The following is a 22,295-nucleotide window of genomic DNA, read 5'->3' on the forward strand; positions in this document are numbered from 1 at the left end:
ACAAAACCAATTTTGAAACAGAGTGGCATTATCAGACTTACTAATCTATTAAGTGATCAATCTCACCATGCATGACTGTGATCCAATGTATGTTCCTAGCATTTCATAGTTCTCAATTTCCTGATACAGGGAGAAAAGATTAAAGCAGCCTACCAAAACTGAGAATGATCCATAGTAATGCTGGCAGTCCTATACTTTGTTTTGCAAGGAATGAATGGCTGGGGTTCAGCCACTGCAAAGAGTTTTGAACCCTTTGATAATCTGATGCTGACTTTCAGATGCTTCTCAGCATCAACTCTGAAGGGAGGGAAAATTTAGTGAAGCATCACATCCACTGCTTGCTTATTGCCACAGACACTCCAATACTCTCAGTGAACAGCTGAGAAACTCAGCTCAGTGAAAGTCAGTGAAGTTCATGGATAACTTAGACCAAGAAGAAAGCTAAACATCATCTGCCAGAATCCTGGGCACCTCTCAGACATAGAAAGCAGCACCATAGTGGGCTGCTTTCCCCAAGTCAGTGATGCTGAGGAAAGTGGTGAGAATACTGGTGAACTGCTGTGCTTTGGAGGAAGCATAAAACCAGTGCTCTGAGCTTTTGTGGAGATGAGAGATCTCCTGGGATTTTCCTAAAAGGATTGTAATGCCTTATGGCCCTATCCAACTCTCATTAAACTAAATGGAAAGAACCTCAATCACTTCTGTGGAAATTGGATGTTTGCAAGGTTGGCCCAAATCCCAAGTGAGATAATTACATCCTTCCAACAGTTTCCAATGTAAAATTTCAGTGTCCCCCCCACCAATGTTCTCAACTGATCAATTAAACTTTTTCTAAATGCTGTCTTTTTTTGGTCAACAATAAAGAAAATGTGTGTCGTGGTAATAAGCAATGTGACAAAACGGGGTACAACTCTCAGCAAGCAGCCTACTAAACTGAAGTGGGAGAAAAACAAATTATGCTGATATTATGAAAACACAAAATTTGTCGCAACCACTGCACATATGTGTAGTACACATCTCTAAAATTTCACTAGTTATAAACTTTTAAAATAAACATAGCTGAAGTAAAATTGATGTATTTTAAAGTACAAACACACATAGCAATTCATTAGATAAACTGCAGCATGTGTTAGAAATGTATTTACAGTCTTGATCCTCCATACCACTACACCATTTGCGTGTAAGAAATTTAATTCAGTGGACTGTTTGGGAGCTTAAAGGTACATATCTAAATACTGGATCAAACCCTTTGAAATTGTGCAATCTGCTGTGTATTGTTTCAGTACCTCAGCTCAGCCTACATACCCAGACTATACTTGCAGACTACATCAAGTGAGAATGTACTTCTGTTACCTTTTCTGTTATTTAGAGGAGTGGAGTATGTCAGTCAAGAAAATGACTTGAAAACTAGAAAAGACATGTTCACCAGCTTGCACTCTACCTCTACTGCAGGGTTCAGCTAGCTGCTATGCCATCAGGGATTTGATATCACAAATTATTTTACTTAACACTGACTCAGTTGAGGGGCTTGTTTGTTTTTAAGGAGGATATATTTTCCGTTCTTTTTGTTCCTACCAGGAATTACCGGGTAAATATTCAGTTCACCGGAGTGAAAGTGCTTTATGTCATTATCGTTATAAAACCATACTAGTTTTCTTATTTTAGGTGGCAGTGGGAGGCAGTAGTAATGTTGGACGACCCATGTACTATGCAGAATCATATCACAATCGTCAGAAGTTGCTTAACAAAAACAAGCTTTTGCAAATCAAGGATTTTGCACAGCTTAAACAATTCTAACTGAATAAAAGAAAGATTTCTGTAAATAGTTTCCCTCTTCTGTCTCTTGCTATACACCTATATTTACATCAAAAAGCAGTATCTGCAAGTATTTTCGTACCATATAACCACAGTTAGATAAATACATGGCTATTGCAGAATAGCAGCCAATGAAGAGATATTTGACATTTTTTCATGCTACTTTATCATCATGGCTGTTATGCGCTTAGTTCAGATAATGTTAAGCTTTCTTTTTTGCCCTCTGTTCTTGACCCCGCTTCCCCTCTCAGTACTGTTTTCCTTCATCTTGAGCACCTTGCTGTCCTAAGACTTAAAACCATTAATAAATATTTCAAGAGGCAAGATGGTTTAGAAATTGGTATTCTGGAACAGATTCATATGAAGTGATTACCATCACAGAGTTGCAATCTAAAATGCTACGCTAGACTGAAATTTATGAATAGTGAGCTTGCCTTATCTTCCTCCGTCCTCCTTGCTTTGCCCGTGCTGCAAGTAAATCTGCACCCACGGCATAACAGCAGTAAACAACTGGCTCCTGGACCAAGACCTGATATTTCAGCTCAGACTATGTGTTTGCTGAAAATTGGATACTGAGAAACCATGACAAAATAGATGTCTTTCAAGGGAATGCAAGGTTTGAAACCTAAAGAAGATATAACTCTGAATACTCTATTAGTAAGCCAATTGCTTGTGCTAATTTTTTTTAAGTGAGTTCTGTAGGAGAAAATTGTTTATAAATTTATAAATGAAATAAAGCAGAAAGAAAACAGACAATTCAATGAATTCTGGCAAGGAGGGACCATAACATTTTTTTAAAGAAAGGAATAATTTTTAAATCAATTTTGTTGATGAAGAATGTATTACTTCTCTATAAACTGTTTTCAGTTTAAAAAATCTGATGCCTATCCTAATCCTGGAAGTTTTCTGCCTGCTGAGAACAGCCACATGACGGATGGACCTGACTCAGCTGTAGGGGGTGAAAACATCCTGTATGGAAATGACTTTCAGTTCTACTTGCAGCTCACCAGCTTTAGGATATTCCTTTTATCTTCCTCATCAAGGAACTGCCATCCCTTCTCTATGATGACAAACAAATGGTTTGTGTAGGTGCTTCAAACTGACAAGATAGGAACTGAGAGCAAAAGCTGAAGAATATTAGACTGTAGCCTTTAACATCTGAGTTCCTGCTGTTCCTGAGACTGAAGGGGATCAAGCTGGAAAACTAACTTGGGTCGGCCTTTTCTACAGCAATAGCTAGAAAACAGACACAGGATTCAAGGGATCTGACTGCTTAGCTTAGTGCAGGACGCTTATTTAAGAGTAGGGAGCCTTAAATACTCAGTGTTATTTCACAGCAAAATGTGTACACTATCCTTCAGCCAGGTCTCTGGTCCTGCAAGACCCCACGCTCTTCATTGGATTAAGTACTCACAGAAGAGAGTGAACCTAATGTTCTCAAAGTGAGATAAAACGGGTCTGTAAGTTTTCAGGCTGTGAATCCACCTGTAATAAAAGCCTAGAGCTCTTCCTGGATGTCAAAGTCTGTCAGAGCAGTATGGTTTCAAGTATATCTCCTTCTAGTTCTTCCTTTTGGGTAAGCTGGGCCTCCTGTTGCCGAGCTGTTCTCAAGAGAAGTAAAGCATTTATCTTGAAGGTGTGAACCTGATTCCCAGATAACCTGTCTCTTGAAACTTCACCCCAACCATTTCTGGCGCTCCTTTTAAGATGTGGGCCGAAATACCTTTTCCATTCAAAAGAACAAACCTCGTCTTTCATTTTGGTGGCTCTCACTGCAGTGGAGAGACAGTGCCAGCTACAGTACTGAAACATGCCCCAGATGATATAGGGGCTGTGAGCAAATTAGGGAGCTCTTGCTGAAGTTGATAATTAAGATTAGAGGCAGATTCAGAAACCTGCACAGGAGTAGGCAGATGGCTGGCTCAGCTGCCAGCTGGAACTCAGCCTTCCTGAGGCAGCTGCTCAAGTTCAGCAGCACAGGCTCCTTTTCTGGAGTCACAGAAAAGTCTACCCATACCAAGAGCTGCCTGAAGATTTGAGGCCATCTCCACAGCTTGTGCAAACTGTCCATGTGTTCTGGAAGCAGTAGAGACTATCTCATATAGTTCAAGATTTTGCTTGAAACACAAGCAGGCCTAAAAAGATGAAAAGAATGACAGAATTATAGAATCATAGAATCCTCAGAGTTGGAAGGGACCTTTAAAGAATGCAGGAAAGGATGCCCTACGCGCCTACAGCATTCCTGCAAGCTCCTGCTGATTGTCAGTGGCTTCATATTTTACCCACCTTGGTGATGCGGGCTTGATATCTTAAACACTTCATATATCAGTAAAGACATTTTTGTCTCTTTAAAAAAGTTTACTTTAGAAAACACGCATCAACCAAAGTAAGTAGGATGTTAAATATTTATAATCCCTCTGAAGACTTCAGTTCAGATAATTCTCAGCAGCAAACCCAGTACAAAGCAGAATTATTAACTACAACAACAAAGGATGACATTTTATTGTTAATCTGTGCCAATTTACAACAGTGCCTCAAAATAACAGAGGCTTCATTATCTGCTTACGGTTTCTATAAAATGCACTAGAATACCTCGTACCTTCCTATAATGCCTAGGCACTAGTCACAGAGCTAAGGATGGAATATCAATCTTAACAGTAATTCCTGTATTTTCATTGCCCTTTTATACCATGTATTTTTAAAGCAAATCTATTAAACGTAGTCCCAAGTGCTTTTTTCCTTTTATGAAGTACACTGCTGAGAAGCAATTTTTAAATGTAAAGCGGAGAACAATTGTTCCATGAACAATTATGGAGCATTTTCAGAACAAAATTACAAACTGAATTATAACAGATAATGGGTAATTTCTGTAGACACTTCATCTGCAGGTAAGTTAGAGAAAGACTAGCAAGTATTGTGTTTATTTTATGTATGTAAACATAATTTTATTGCACACTTCTCCTCATACAAAATAATGAAACTTTAAGATACATTCCCAGTACTGAAAGGAAGCCAGTAACTATGTTCAGTTTTCTGCTTGTAAATTGAAGTCTCCACTCAATTTATAGGGCACTGCACAACTTGACATATCTATAGTGCAATAAAATCACAGGATTCGGAGTCCTTGCAACATATAAAATAATAATCACAGTGATGGGCTACAGGAGACCCTTGGGGGTATTCTGCACCCCTTGTTAAAAATTGGGTAAACCAAAGGTAGGTGCTCACCTCAGTTGCTGTTTTAGATGACTTTTATCCCCATGGATATAAAAGTTAATCTGTAAAGCTAAGGAGGGGTTTGTTTTCTTATATTTTGCTGAATGCTCTCAGCAACATGTATTTTACAAGGGAACTTGCTTCTCCTTCTCTCAGATTACACAACTCAAAACCAACTGCAATTTCTGAAAATGATGTTTCAGACACGTCATCAATAATGAACAATTCTGTTTGACACTGAGGTTATGTACCCATTACACCTCTGTTTAGCAGGCAGCATTTCCTCTCAAACAGGACAGTTATGTTCTCAAGGTGCTGCACGTGGGTTTAGTGTGCAACAGGTCCCCCTGTGCTGGGGATGAAGCTGGTACTCAAGGTCAGGCTGCAGCAGTCTGCTCGTGTCCCTCATGACAGAACTGACCATTATGATACTAGCAGAGTGCAACGCAACAGGATCTCAGACCACACACTGCTCCTTCCACACAGAGATTTTCATCCATGTTCTGCTTCATCAGATCTTCAGTTCTGCCTCTCCACCCCCTCAGCAACTATTAAAATAGCTTGATTTGAAAGCTGTATTTCCAGGACTCCTAATTTCAAGCATTCAAAACATGTCAGGCCCTAAGAGTAAAAAATAGTATTCTCCCATCTTTAATTTCTAACATAACAAAGTTGAATTGTTTTTTCCTTGCCTCATGATTTTTGTGCTTTCTGGATTCATGTGGGCAGTGTTCTCAAGCTTCTCTCTACCTTTAGGTGGTCTAGACAGTTTTTTAATGCAGAATAATTTTGAAGTATTCATGTAATCACTGAACTCTGGGGCCGAGGGGTTCATGGAGAAATCGAAGTAATCTGAGATTTGCACTTAAATTGCTGTATTTAGAAGTACAGATTTTTCTCTTCTACTCTTGTACTGTAATACCTCTTTCTTGTACCTGATCTGTGTTCCAAAATAAATCTTTATTTATAATTCCCCAGTGTAAAGCTGCATGCATTTCCTTGGCATGATCAACTGTTGATGATTTGATGACAGGAAAAAAACAAGAAGACTTGAATTTATGCCTTCCAGATTCCTCCAGCACTGTTCTTCAGATTTGTCTGAAGACAAAAAATCTTCTCTTTATTTTTTCTGAAAACTCTCCTGACGTGTCCTCTTTGGCAAGACACCTAAGCAGAATTTGCCAACGTCAGGCTGCACCTAAGCTGAGTGCCCTGCTTGATGTAGCAACATATGCACTTGTGCATATACACACATGCATATGTAAGTAGACATATGTGTACAAGGGGTAATAAAAAATAACAGAATCACAGAATTGTAGGGGTTGGAAGGGACCTCTAGAGATCATTTGAGTCCTATTTTGTTTTGTTGACCCACAGTGTCAGAGGTTGGTGGTATGGCAGTAGAAGTTGAACCTTCCCACCAATATTCCATAACGTTTTGCCGCCAGGTGACAGATGGCAGCAGAGGGGCAGTCTGACAGAATGGCATCTGACATGGAGGTGTGAACAAAGCAAAGGTACGGCACTGAATTCCTCCATGCAGAAAAAACTGTCACCCACTAACATTCACTGACACTTGTTGAACATTTATACAGAAAAGAACTTACTATTTATATTTTAAATGTTATTATTTTAATTGTTATTATATTGATACTTTTTTTCCTAGGAAGATCTTAGGCCCTGCCTCATATTGGTATGGAAATCATAACTATTTGCTATGGAAATGCAAATAATAGTTATTACTGAGAACTTCAGTCTCATTTTTGGTATTTGCCTTTTTCAATCCAAGTTTGAAATCAGAAAGCACTCTATTAGCACCATTTTGCTTCTTTTCTATGAGCTTAGGAAAAAAACATGCCCTCCTGTCATTGACACCTGTGTTCAAGAAATTATTACAAGAAGCAGTGAAATGAATAGCCTGAATTTATTTTCTTCAAATGATCAATCTAGGAGCTTCATAAAAATTAATTTTCAGGAAAACTCCATGCACAAAACCATTAATTTTCTAATGACAGACAAAAGTCAGTGATATCTCCACCTTGAATCTTGATGCGAAAGAGGAATGAAAAACTAGAAAATTAATTTGGTTGCCATTTAAAGGGGATAGTAAGAACTCTTGATGCAACTGCAGCTGGTCACTCAAGATGGGCAGAAAGCAGAGATCAGTAGGAAAAAGAAATGGAGGTGTGTTTAGGATGATTTTGAAGGCAGTAACTTTAAGCTAAATGGATAAGCATATATATCAATAATTATTTTACTTTGCTGATTAACCTAAATATATATACAAGTCTGTATTTTAGATTATTAAGCTATTATTTAGAATTAACCCAGCCTTCAGTCTTACAGTTATTTTTACATTTTTATTAATTTCCTCTACAGCCTCCAGTCCCATCTTGTTTTGAGAGCTCTTCACAAACCCAAGGAGAGGTAAACAAACCTTTCTCTGCACAGCTGCAAACAGAGTGTGAGACAAGTCTGAACAGAACGCCATTTTTCAGCCTGAATCATCACATCGCTTCGAGCTCCCAGTTTGGGGGACTATCAGTCCCGTATGCACAATAAATCAAATTTAGGAGTTTTGAGGCCAAATGGAGCTTTGAGCCAGCCAAATATTTCAGAATATGGTTGGTATAGAAATGTAGCTTTTTATCCAATTACTATGTAGGACACAGTAACTTCCTATTAAAGAGGTAATAATAGTATCCTGCATTGAAGGCATTCAGATATTGCAGCTATTCAGGATTATACCAGAAACATGAACAGAATGTTATTATTAGTCAGACACTTGCTGGGATTTTATTGGTAGAGTTTTTGCTCTTTTATTTACCTCATCGGCAGAACAAGGTCTTCTGTTCATATAGGAATGTATTTCTAGGAAGTACATCAAGATTGCTTTGATTTCGCAAAGATGCTCGTTGAGTAAATTAACATTGATTAATATTAAGTTTTATCTTCATACGGTTTCTAACAGTACCTTGACATTTAAAGCATGCACTCAAAAGCTGTTGCTGTTTTGCATTCCTGTAATCTTGAAAAACCCAGAACTAAATTTTTCTAAGTATATGGCAGTTATTTTTTCTGTTGTCCATAGAGAATGGCCCAGATGGAAGGGCAGAGTGGGGGAGGAAAGAAATAGCTGATGTATATGATATAGGCTTTTAAGTGTAGGTACCACCTTCATAGAATCACTAAATGATAGAATACCCTGAGTTGAAAGGAGCCCATAGGAATCACCAAGTCCAACTCTGGGCTCCACACAGAACCACCCAAAATTGAACCGTATTTCTGAGAGAGCTGACTAAATGCTCATTGAACCTTAAGGCCATGCCCATCTGTCTCCAACCCCCAGCTGCAATCCCCTGACAGCTCCATGCCGTTCCCTCGGGCCCTGTCGCTGTCACACACAGCAGAGCTCAGCGCTGCCCCTCCGCTCCCTGTGAGGAGCTGCAGCCACCATCAGGCCTCCCCTCAGCTCCTCTGCTCTGGGCTGAACCAACCAAGGAACCCAGCTGCTCCTCTTACCTCACGCCCTCTATGGTGTTCACCATCATCATAGCCCTTTTTTGGAAACTCTCCTTATGCTTCATGTCTTTCTTATTTTTTAGCTGCTTTGTTTTTCCCCCTGTTTAAGGCATCAGAATGGCACGTTTAAAATGAAAAAACGTAAAAGCTGAGATGGTATCTTTTTTCTGATTAACAGCTTAAGAATTCAGCTGATTAAAGGCAAACTGGGATGAAAAATATAAGAACCAATGAAGACAGAGTGAAGACAGAAGGACTTTCATACCCAGTGCAGTTCAAAAACAACTGTACTGTGATTATGCAAATCAGCCACTCACGAAAATGCAGAGATTTACATAACGGAGAACAAAATTCTTCACAGTTATGCCTCAGTAAACTTACAGGATTCTTGCACTTTAATTGTGTGACTCATTGTAAGAAAATGATTCCACTCTCTTTATTCAGAGTGAAATATACGTTAGGAAATCACCATTTTGTATGATTTGTGTGTTTTTGGAAGCCTACCCTCTCCTGCCACAAAATGTGATGTATGTGCTTCTTTAAAGAGAAAGAAATAAATGCAAAGCTAGGATTTCTGCTTGTATCAATCAAAAGTTTAACTGGGTTTACATATTGCATCACTGTTCTTGTATCAAATGTATATTGATACAAATAGTCCCTTCCTTCTACTTGGAACTTATATTTCCTCATTTCATTAAATTCATCATTTTTTTGATAAAATAACTCTTTGCTGGGAGGAAACATCAGTGTCATTTAAATTGCACAGACCCTATAGTGTAGTTTTGTAGATGAAATCTTAAAAGGAATCGTATTTTTAGTTAGATAAATATGTCTAGCCTACTTAACTTGTGACATTTATGTGTTCTATAAAACATTATTTTTGAAAGATGACTGTCCTACTACAAGCCACATGGAAGGGACAGTTATTTATTCAGCTGGGTATACTTTGTTGTACCTTTATTTTTGTCATCACCGTTATTGGATTGTTTTGTTGTTGTTGGTTTTTTTTTTTGGGTGTGTGTGTATAGAAACATGACTTCACATTACAGAATTTCCATGGAAATCCAGAAAGAGAAGACTATAAATTAGACCCTACTACAGCCGGGCTTTTCATGGCCGTAGGTTGATTGCAGGTGAGCTTTTTCACAATATGGCTACATTATATCTCGTTAGACATCAATTAAATCATGATGGCTTATTTTTCATCTTCAAACATCTTAGGCAAAGGCTAAAACTAGAACTAAAACATGTAATTATTTCTCTCTTGCATACTGACAAAAAAGAAGTGGAAAAACATTCTCTCAAGATAACCAGCAAGCTTTGAAAGACTCTCCTGTCAAGTAGGGATGAACACAAAACCTTTGGAAGATTTTAATGAGAAACTATATGAGATAAAAAACATGCTGGTCCATACTTGTCTCCCATTGGCAAATATCAGAGAATTGCTGACCATCGCATTTTTCTACTAAGTCTCAGACTCAATTTCATGTATCCAGTCTGAATCTACCAGAAAAAATACTGCTCCAAAGTCTTCCACATGCCAGGAGTGTTCTTAGACCCAAGTATCCACACTATACCAAAAAGGCTGGTACACCATTTTTCTACTTCTTTTCTCTCTCATATGGCAAAAATTGACAGAAAGGCCCTCCAAAAATGAACTTGTTGGAACAAATTTATTTTCTGCTCTGAGAGATTCTAAAAAAATTTTGCAACCAGCTGGAAGAAGGAAGGTCTGGTCATTTTTCTACCAAAATGAATTCTTCAGCTTTGTAACTGGCTAACAGCACCTCACTGAAAGCTTCATACTGACATAAAAAGAAAAAAATGGTAAGGAAATGTTATAATCTTCCGATAGGAAAATGAGGTGTCCTCTTCTCCCACAGATCCAAGAGCTGCTTGTATCATCATGAAAATAATGCCTCCTATTTTATTATGTTTGCCCACGATATCAGAAGTGAATGATGGTATGGCAGTAGAGGCTGAACTTTCCTGCCATTACTCTGTTACGTGTTGTTGCCGTGTGACAGATGGCAGCAGAGGGGCAGTCTGACAGTATGGCATCTGACATGGAAGTGCACGTGAAGCAAAAGTGTGGCACAGTTCTTCCACATGGAAAAAAAGGCACCCACTCACAGTCCTTGACACTTGCTGAACATTTGTGGAGACCGAAGAGTGGATGTGAGCACAGTGAAGCAGTAGATGTTGTGTTTCAGCACTGGCAACAGTGGGTCATCTCCAGTGGTGCAGATTTTTATGACCGTGGCATGCAGGTTCTTGTTCATTGCTGGGTAATATGCAAAGCTAATGGTGGTGACTATGTTGAAAAGTAGTGTTTTATAGCTGAGAATGTGCTCTATCAAATAGTGTTATAGTGCTTTTTGCATCTGTGGTAATTCCCATGGAAATAAACAGAAAGCATTACTTTCGGAGTGACCTAAAAGTTGCACAGACAGCCTTGACCATATTTATTCCTTGAATTATTCCTTTAAACAAAAACTATGTTTAAAATAAAAGAGGTTTGTTTTTTTTTTTTGTCTTTGAGGAATTAAAAGTAATAATCTCGAAACCAGAAGACATTAGTACCAAAAGCAGTGCAGGGTAACTGCTGAAGCAACATTATTACTGAAGGAAAAAGGAAGAAGCACAAAAACTAAGAGACAATAGGAGATACTTCGATAGTCTTAAGTTTGAAAGACTTTGTGCTTGTGTTTCAAGACAGGGACTTGGTGAAAACTTTAAGACACTGTTCTGTCAAAAAAATAAGTGTGAGTTTCTTACAGCTAGGTGGGGAAAACTAATAGGAGAAGTTAATACAATTACAAATGATCAAGCTAGTCATTTACCACTATCTGGAAGAATGATGGAACAAAGGCAGCTATTTTGGATTAATTCTTCTCAGCTATGGCAGGATTACCAACAACCTCCATAGTTCTCTAAAGAAGCAGATTCCCTTTTAGTTTAACGTTACATTCAGAGTACTTCTCCATATTAGGAAAAGAAAGATGCAACACGTTCTGTTTGCACTCTTAGCAGAAGGCACCATATTTTATAATTGCTAAAATGTATTTCATCATACAGTTGTCTTATGGCATAGTACACTTTCCTCTGAAAATAATTCAGTCACATGAAAGCAAGTTATTTCTTTGCATAAAAAAAGAAAAGAAGATTTCTTTGGAAAGATTCTCAAAATGAGTTTCCATTTGTTTTCATTGTTATTTTAAAAAAGAAGGTAGCAGTGCATTCAGAATTCCTTTATTTTCCTAGCACATTTCCAGTTGTCCATATACTGGGATCAAAGCTTACAAAATAAAATAATAGTTACATAAAAGTGTAATTCACCTTGTTTATATAGAATGGGGAGCTGCAAATTTAAAGAATATGGCTCAAATGCTGACCATTTCTCCCTCAGTGTCTCATTTTTTTTCCCTCTGTTTTAATTCTAGCAGTTTTGTTTCTCCCATGATATCTTCAAGCAGTTTCATTTCAGTATGGTCTGCACTGGATTGTGCAGATTACCAAACTAATGACATATGGACTTCTTACCACTGTAACACATCTACTCCTGCAAGTGAGAATTTTGAGCGACGGAGCAAAGCTGTTTGTTATCAATTCTGCAAAAACTGCATCTGCCAGATTGCCAAGACCCATCTCAGAGATTAAAAAAATAAAAAATAGATTAATATTCCAATTTGTTTCCCATCTTTATCGTTCATGCAGCATTTCCATACACAAATGATAATGTTCTAAAAATGAAAAATACTTGAAAATACTTTGCATTTACATTACTCTGAAGTAAAAATTATTAGAGATTCAATTTCTCTGTATTGCCTGCTATGGAAGCACAGTCACACATAGAGTTTAACCTCCATTTATAGAAAAGTGCCAACATTATCTGCTTGTATGATTTGGTTAAAAAAAGAAATTCTAACTTACATAAAATGATATGGAAAGTGCTGAGTTAGTTGCATATTTAACGCACATTAATGTGTGTACTAAAATATACCACACAGGTTCAAGCAGAATAATTATCATGAACAGCAGAAAGCTAACAAATATATAAACCAATGACTCAACTCTGAATCAACAATTTCTAGCAAAGACCGAAAGAACATTAATGACTTGAGACCTATTGACTTGATGGAAATATGAATTGGTACTTTTAAAATATCCAGCATAGGTCTAAGAACTCCTGCCAACAAAGTTCAATGACAGATCTCAAAGAATGACATTTTCATAGAGCTATCTCCTTGTTGGAAAGCCATTCTTTTCCCCTCCATTTCTAAATTTTCTAATCTCCAAAGGTACGCAGTACCTTTATTTTTACAAGACTTAAGAAGTAGGGTTGAATTTGGCTTTCAGGTAGTATGCATACACCATTTGGAATAAACACAAAACCATAAGTGTTACTGTTAGGAAATACTTTGCTCCTTGGCCCCATTACCACTGTTCAATTTTAATGACCCAGCAGTAATTTATCAGTAAAAGTTGCAAAGATGATCTGATATATCAAGAATAGTCTGAAATCCCATACGAGTTTGTCTCAGTATTTTCCACTACAATTAATTCTGAGGAGCTCGCTAAACTGAGTTTATCTTCTGATTATTTTAGCTTGACTTGAAAACATGTAGTACATTCTCTAAATAAACATCAGGACATTTCTGTTAAACCTAATCTGCCAGCAGAAGCTTTTAATCAGTCAAGTTTTACTCACATGGAATTTTGTTCAGTTCATTCATGAACTTCTCTTTTAACTTAGAAAATGCATCTTCTTTTCCTCCCCCTCCTCCAGGAGCGGCTGGCTCGGTGACATTGCTTGGAGGAACTGCTGCTACTGTGGTCGCTGGCGGGGCTGCCAGGGCCTCATGATGACTTTCACTCACCATTGTAACCCCTGTGGAAGCTGCTGTTGGAAAAACAACAAAAAAAGCAACAAACAAAGAACATGTTTACATCATGAAAACAAGAGCAACAGCAAACTGAGAACATGTTTACATTATGAAAAAGGATCTCATATCAATCAAAGACGAAATAGGCAGGATATCGCTTGGTGCTCATGCTTACTGAGTAAATATGACCGTGTCAACGCACTGCTTCGTGTTCTTCATACAGTATTTATTAGAACAGAGAGAAAAGTCTCTTGCAGGGTTAATTTCAGCCAGAATCATTTTAGTGCTTAGTGTTCCTCTTCAATCACATTGAATTCTGAACCGCTGAAATTGAAAACTCAGAATTCTTATAAAACTCACACAGATTTACCTTTTGCTCTTCAATTCTGAAAGTAAAGGCACAAAGGGTAATTAGTGCTCCCTCTGTGCAGATTTCACAATGATTTACAGAATTACTTACCTAGGAGAGTTACAGAAGTGCAAATTACAGCCAGAGTTTCAATATCAAACAAATGAAGTGATAAGGATGTAGTAAAAACACTTCATACCTCCCTGTCAAAGTAATAAGCTATTGTTTTATACTTAAGCAAGTTGTATATTAAACAAGAATTGATTTGCATCCATTTTTATCTTTATTTATTGAAGGCAATTCTCCTTCCAGTTACTATGTGTGACATTTGCTACTGACAATATTCTGTTAAATTATTCACATGTCTCATTGGTGTATTCATGAAGCTATGACATCTGTGGGGTATCTAAATGCAGCCATACTGAAGAATCTGAAAGGCTGTCACAAGCATGACACATTGCCATATTTTTCATTTAATGGGCATTTTGCAAAACCTCTGCTTGAGCTTATGGTATGAAGCAAAGAATTTGGGGCCAGCGGGGTGAAGGTGATTACACAGTGCAACTTAAGTACTATCAGAAGATTGGCTGAAATGTTTACATTGGATTGAACACATTGTTCTGAATTTCTGCTGCTTCCTAAATAGCACTAATCTGACTAATCATGCTTTGTTATTCTTCAGAAAACCAGAGGGAGAAAGAGTTTGAAAGATAACAAACACTCATTATTGCTCTGAGTGCACAATTGCTCTCAGTCCCAAAAGAAACTTGGCCTTGGACCTTCTGCTGAGAAATTCAAACATCATGCAAAAAAGGCAACACATCAAAATTAAAGGGGCATAGGAGCATCTGACTGCATGCAACATGATAGACTGTGAACTTTCCTGCCCCACGTGACCACTTTCATAGACGCTGCTAAGGGTAACACTATAATATGATGGAAAGAGCAGCAATAACAGTGGGGTAGCAAAATCCTACACTGCAGCAAGTGAGGATATGCCTAAATGCAGCAGCTGTAGACGCTGAAACAAAGAATCTGCTTATCCTGGGAAGGCCTCAACTAGGCAAGCATCTCCAGTAGGATATCCTTGCCTCCACTGCCAACCCTTAAATGAGGTCTGGGAAGGAGTGGATCTTGGCTCCACTCTCTCCAGACACTGAGGTGCACTGTGTACATCAGAGCTCCCCTGGTTGACCCTGCCTTCTCGTCAGGCTCTCAGTCACTGTTTCAAGCCGTGACTTAGCATTTCTGATATGTTGATAGTGCTCAAATCACTAGATCCAAATGAGGATTGGCTTTTTGTCCTTCAGCTTTTCTTGTGTAAGCCCTCAGTTAGGAAGATTCAGTGTGTGCCCAACTGCAGGCCAACAAACCTGTGGAAATCACCTGTCATTACACAGGGGTCTGCACATAAGTGTATTCTGGAACAGAAATCATCCTTCAACACACCATCTGAGTAAAAAGGTGTTTACTAAATAGAGAATTGGCCTTGTTCTGAAGAAGCAATTTGATGGATATTTTGCAGCAATTTTATTGAGGCAGCGCTGAATGAAGCAGTATTCCCTGCCTGCCCATTGCTTCTGCCTTTGTCCTCACAGTCTCTAGCCTAATATAAAATCATGTTGATGTTGACAAAGTACGTGTATGTGAGATAGCTACATAAATATTTCATGCACATGCGGTCTTATCTATTTGCCTGTAACAACATGGAAGCAGTTTGCTATCTAAAGCAGACCAAAGCTGATGGAAAGATTCCAGTTAATATCCATGAACTTTGGCTCAAGCTTGATGTCTGTGAAGATTTCCCCCCTTGCCTCTCACAATAACTATTGAGAAAAACATGTAGTGCATAATTTGTGTAGTACAGAATTACGTGCCAGCTCTTTCAGGCTAGGAGACTTTTTCCATATGCTCTGATGAATGCCAAATACTATGAAGCAAAACACGCAGAGCCATCAGCTGTAAACATTAATGCTGTTTTATATTATAGCATTTTGTCAGTGAATGTCAGTTACATCAGAAAAAAAGTTGTATGATATATCATAATTAAATCAAAATTAAATTGCTTAATTATAATATATTGGTTAATTATTTCAGGCCTGGCAGTCGACTATTTTATTTTATAACGGAAGACACAATTTGCAGTGATGACTTTCAGCTAATTAAAAATTAAGGCAAATGTAATTTATTTGCTTCTAGTTTTGGAGCTGTATTTTGAAAATATATAAAAAGAATAAATTTGGAGTGCTACATTTATTAAAAAAAAAAAAGGAAAAGGTAACAAACTACTGTATTTCTCTGATCTCCAGGAACAATTCTCAGCAGAGCCCTAGTGCAGATAGAGGTTACTACATCTAATGAGGCATGCACAAATGCTTTGAGACTTGCTACAGAGCCTTTGACCTTTACACGCCAATGACACTGTCCTGATATTTTAAATAGGTGTGAAGAGGCTGAAGAAGCATCTCCTCCCTGAAAAAGCTGTCTGCAGGAAAGAATTTTCTGAAGAGCACATGCTCACACCCTCACACAGATAACATCTGATAGCTTCTATTATTGTAATGCTGCAGCTTCCCACCATAATGGTATAAACAGTGGTATTATTAGAGACTGCAGAGTACTGGATAATTAGATTTAAATTGGCCTTTTACAAGAAAAAAAAAGAGGTTACTTTAGTGCCGCAGTGCATTGCTAAAGGTAAAGATCTACAAAAGATGAGCAGATTATCTGCCATTTACGAAATGGCAGTTGCAAGCAAAAATTTCTTATAGGTTAAAAAATGGAAAGTCATAGAATTCAATTATGCTTCTAGTGTGGTGTTCACTACTGTGATGATACTGCCAGTCATGAAACAATACGTGTTGCTTGTGTAACATGCAGTCATAAGGAAGAGCACACTTATGGTCATAAACAAAATACCTATTTCTTTTACATGCTTCTATAAAACACAACACAGAGCATAGTCCCTGCGCATGCTGATTCTTTGGTATACACTGCCCATCCTCAACAGTGCCATAAAATCCTTATGAAACAGTTGTGAAGCAAACGAACAAACAAACCAAACCCCTGAAAAAACACATAGAACACGTGGAAGTAATGCCTGTCATTTCTATACAGAAATAGGCAAGTGTTGACTGAAAATGCAGACATGGTGATTTAAAGCCTTGAGGAAGTCGGGGATTTAGAACCCTACTGTTCCCTAGGCAAGAAAAATCCTGACAAAAATGACTATCAACTCCAAAGCCTACAGAATTTCTACATCATTTCCTCTGAAAAAGAAGGATCTGAATAATTTACAAATGCACCCTGGAGATTCACAGAAAGGAATATATTTTCTTATGGAGGTACAAAGTACTGGCTGACTGCCTCTGCATTCTGGTATGGAACGTGCTGGTGAGAAACTTGTTGGAAGACACCTCTTGAGAGAGGAGAAAAGAAGAGAGTCAGACTTCAGATGTGGCTGATTACAGAGCATGAAGTAGCCTCAGAAAAACTCGTGTTCCAGGGGCAACAACTTCTCTTTGCAAACATTCAGGCCTACCTGAAGTGGGACGTGCTCCACCTGGAAGGACTCATCCCAGGGGAAACTGATACTTGTTTTAAATGGTTTATGAAAAATAATCTGAGTAATGTGACAGCATTAATGAGAGAGATATGGAATGTTCACACTGATTCCTGTGAAATTCTTCAGGATATGGAGTGAAAGCAGAACAGTATACCATCTTGAGCAGGCTCCTCAGGGCAGTGGTCACAGCACCAGACCCACTGAAGTTCAAAAATTATTTGAACAATGCTGTCAGAAACGGTTTAAATTTTGTGTGGTCCTGTGTTGTACTTGATTTATCCTTGTGCGTACCTTCCAATCTGTGATATTCTAGGATTCTGTGATCTTCTGCCAAATAATGGAGACTTTTATACTTGAATTAAAAAAAAAAAAAGAATGGGGAGAAGGGAAATGACAGCAAAGAGAGTTTGTATGGTTCCTATGTGGTTAACTGACAGCACATACACCTCAGCAGATATCGAAGGATTTAGTGCATACTTAATCCTATGGACAGAAATTTTCTGCATGGTGTATTTCAGTCAATATAATTTTGCTTACTTCTTCCCTTACTTGCTGAATACAAACAGGATACAGTGAGATGGTGAGTAGGTCAGACATCCCACGCTGACCAGAGGAGGTATCATGAGGTATTAGAGACTGTCCTTTTACTTTATTGCTGTTCAGATTTTTCTGCCATAATAAAAATTGAAATTATACAAATGTAGCGTTGCAGTGAGTAACTGTGTAAATTCTCAGAGGTAACTGTCACCATTTATTCAATGCATATTGCTGTAGCTGTAACAGCTGCAGTCACTGTACGTCCATTAGCATGCAAAGCTGTAAACTGGCATCTAGACTGCTAAGTGGTATTTCCTGCACACCTTTATCTTTTCAGCATCCCAGTAGTTACATAAAACTTGGAATGTGATCATGTTATCTGAGAAAAAAAAAATCACACAGAAATATCACTCATATTATTGTGTTATTTTTGTTTGCAGCTGCCATGCACTGAGAGGAAGAAATAATTGGCTTTCAATGGTACTATGGCCAGGTAAGTACCAGAGAAAGATCTGACACCACAGTGAAAATTTACCCTACTCCATTAGACTGTTTTAATGAAATTAATTCATCATTAAGAAGATGGGAACATTACTAGAATGTCTAAAGATATCTACAATAAACGATCTCTTCCTAGATTGAAGTATTCTGGGATGCTAATAATACATTTTATACTCATTCATTTTCTTACTAATGAAATATGCTATCTTTCTAGCTTCAGTAATAGACATTTATTTTTAAAGACAAGCTCAGAAAAGAGCCTTTCTTGGCTTTTTCTAAAGATGGTTCTGTAACTACATTTTCAGAAGAATGGAAGGTCACAGTAAAGATGACATATCAAAACAGCCTTTTTACCACTACCACAGAGGCTTACAGTGCAATCCACGTTTAGTACTGCTCAGGCCTAACATGTCATGGGAATAAAAGGTTTGATGAAGAACTTGGGTGGGATAATTCAGGTGCCCCCCCATGCCACTCTGGATGCACAAGTACCGCCCCAGCAACTGCTCTTCTACACCTCAAACTGCCTCTCTGCCTCTCTTTGAGTAGAGAAGAAACATTTCTCTTGGTGCCATATGTAAAACATGAGTCCAGCTGAAACTTTCTAGATCCCAGTTGTGCATTAGCTCTGTAAAACTGTTTTCTAATGCTTACTGCTAATATTTCATCAACACTTTTGTTGTCCTGACTGAAAAAGCATGACAAATCACCTAAATCTCTCCTACATTCCATGGCAACTTTATTGCTGAGGTTTAGAAATGTTGATGTGAGTGGAGTCCTGCTACTGTGGAGCAGGACAAAGGAACACAGTGTTGTAGACAGGAAGTGTTCAGGAGGTGGTTGGTCACTGTGGATGAAGACATGGCACACACAGAGGGGGGACCTCTGAGCACAAGTTTGAGCAACTCTGAGAGTGGCAGAAGACATCAGAAGACATACCAAGACAGGCAGCAGCACTGCAGCTCCAACATAGGAGAGCTTGGCAGAAATGCTTCATGACAGTTACCAAAACTGTTAGTTGAGGGAGCCAACAACTGGTACTCTGGGTTATCTACAGCACAGTCCTGGAGCATGCAACAAATCTTCCCCTTATTGAGCGTGAGCTCAGTATCAGTCTTCCGAATTTCCTTAAAATAGCAACAAATACTTTAGAGTAACAGATGAAAGAAAGTAACTTAATATCCAAATCAAAGCGTTTTCTTTTTTGTAGGCTTCTAGGAGTTTTGCTCCTCTGCTCAGACATCAATTTAGTTATCATCTGAGGCGCTTCTGGCAGTGTAGCTGTCCAGAAGTTTTGTGTATGTAGATATGAATTTCACCTGTAGAACTTCTAACAGCCACACAAAGCATTCATGTCTGCACATTAGGGGATAAGAAGCACCTGAAAAGTCAGGAGAAAATGAAAACTGGTAAGATTCCCTGGCTAATATTCATACTGAAAGTCTGTTACCTTAGCATGGCTTGAATCCAAACAATATCCCTACCTTTAGGCATTCTTCTTAACCTGATTCACTTTTTATTTGCTTTATAATTAAAAAATATAGCATATATGTAGGATAGGCATAAAATTGTCTCCAGTTGCCCATAATGATAAACATAAATATTTTATATAACTGAAATGATTAAAAAGTATGATTTCATCTCCAAGCATGTTTCAAAGCTAACCATATAATGTCACATGAAATTATCTGCACAGTGGAAAACAGTATTTTATAAGAAGCATGGACACTGACAATTGCAGTAAGACAAACTCCTCACTACATGGCCAAATATATGTTCTTCTCCCTCAGCTTCCTGATTACCCATTATTAAATAAGGTGGAACTGTTCAATGTACAGGGCTCCAAAATCTCTCATGCTGCAGAGTCCATGCAGGGGAAATGTTGCCTCCTGCAGAATAGTAGTCTGATGTAATCTGTGAACAGCTAATCATTGTGTGCTTTGCAGTACCAAGCAATGCAGAATGATATTTTCATTTTTAACTTTAAACTGTTGATAAGATTTCTGTTAATTTAAGTGATAATAGTGAGGCAAATGCTAATTATTTTCCAGCTAAAAGCCGTAATTTTTTGACTGTGCTGCAAAGTTGCATTCCTTGATGCCAGAGCCAGAAAAGCCACAGCAGCTCACAAAGAAACGTAGCAATTGAGAGCAAGGAGCAATGTGGCAAGTCAAGAGTGGCAGGCCCCATGCACACGTTCACTGTATAAAATGCCTGTTTCCCTGGCTGCATTTTAAAACTGTAATTTTCCCCTAAGTACACAATATTTCTTAGTCATGCATTTCTTCTGACTTTTAGAGGTAATGGGGCTGGAGACAGGCCTGTCTCTCTGCATGCTGACACCGTGGTAATGTTTCAGCAGCAGTGAGGTTACCAAAACTGTCAAAGCATCAGAATATGTATAATTTAACCCCTCTGCCTTCCTCTACTGCTGCAAATGCTGCTTCAGAATGACTGAGGTCCTTGATACCAGCTAGAGTTATGAATAGGAATGAGAGAGAAACTGCAGCAATTTCCTCCCACATGATCATTCTGTCATCTTTCCCACTCGCATCTTGTTACCCGAAGCTGTAATCTGCATTTCTACTCCCCTGGTATTCACTTCCAGACTTCCCTTAAACAGCAGTGTAAGACAAAAGAATTTATATAAAAATTAGTGTTCAATTGCATTTACGCATGAAATTCTAATACAGTCCACAGAGAATTCTTCTCGTTCCAAAACCATTTTAAAGTAATCCTGCAAATAATGAAGTCCTTTGTATCAATAAAATCCTTGTTGTGTACACTGCAAAAAATCAATTTATATTCACATATTTGGCTACTGTCCGATCAATGTCTCTAATAAAGCCTATAGCTTGGGAAGTGTCACAGAAATTTGCTGTGACGTGGAAGATTCATAAGAACAAAACAACAGAAATCGTAAAATAATATGGAGAGGGATGCTATTAATATTCCTGGCTTGATATCTTTGACTTTTCCTTGTGTTGAGATTCCCTATACACTGCAATTTCAGCACTCAGTTATCATGGGATTAGTGAAATTAATTAGGAACATGCAGGAAGGTACATGCAGCAAAGAGCAAAATGGAGGAACCTGAGATGTGCAGTTCACTGCTACCTCACAGTTTAGTTAAATCTTGGGTTTAGGTTGTGAAATAATTGGCAACTTTGAGTGTGATTCTGACAAGTTACTATATAAAAATGGCACCTTCCTTCTGAAAAAGATCTGCTCTCCATGTATATTCAGTCATTTATGCTGAATTTAATAAGTAACACATTCCGAGTTCAACTTTGAGTGCTTTTTTCCCTGTTACATCTCCAGTATAAAAAGCTAAGAGAAAACGGACTTTATTCCTCCTGTGCATCATGAATACAATTATTAACTAAATTTCAAAGGCCAGTTGATTACTGTGATCCCTGTGAGAATTACTGCAGATTACACTTATACATGAAAGCACAGGATTATATTTTACAGTCAGGCACATGAAGTTTGGGCTGCATTACTGCTGGTAGGTGGGAGAAGGAAGGAATTCAGCTAGTTTTTCAGACCCCAGGATAAAATTACAAGGCTGGCATTTAGAAAAATGTAAACAATTGGTATTTGGCAGTAAGGCTCCAGGATGTGTCACCTAAATGTACTAATGGGAAAAATACTCACATGTAACTGAATTACGTACATCAAGCTTTGCAAATTCTGTGTGATAAAGGATTCAGATTTTTCAGACACACACATTCTAGACTTAAAAATCTCAGGATCAATCACGTTTTCTTCAACCACATCAGAGCAGCAATGAAATAATGGTCAACCTGGCAAAGCCACCAATGAAAGCTGACTGGCTGTGACAGGTCCTGGAAATTGCAGCTACATGGAAATTATATTTCATGAACACGATCAATCCAGGAAA

At 38.2% G+C, this 22,295-nt stretch overlaps 1 protein-coding gene across 2 annotated transcripts in view; it reads right to left on the reverse strand.

The window, feature by feature from the left end:
* The window catches only part of SYT1 (synaptotagmin 1), a gene marked incomplete at both ends in the record, with an annotated part of 118,093 nt that extends 104,657 nt beyond the window's left edge, over positions 1–13,436 (reverse strand). For both annotated transcript variants that reach the window (XM_079549761.1, XM_079549760.1), the window contains one exon: positions 13,265–13,436. In XM_079549761.1, the coding sequence (XP_079405887.1) occupies positions 13,265–13,436 (172 nt within the window). The remainder of the gene's footprint in view (positions 1–13,264) is intronic.
* Positions 13,437–22,295: the final 8,859 nt, after the last annotated feature.

Source organism: Tetrao urogallus (genome assembly GCF_951394365.1).
Source record: "Tetrao urogallus genome assembly, chromosome: 1".
NCBI classification, from domain to species: domain Eukaryota; kingdom Metazoa; phylum Chordata; class Aves; order Galliformes; family Phasianidae; genus Tetrao; species Tetrao urogallus.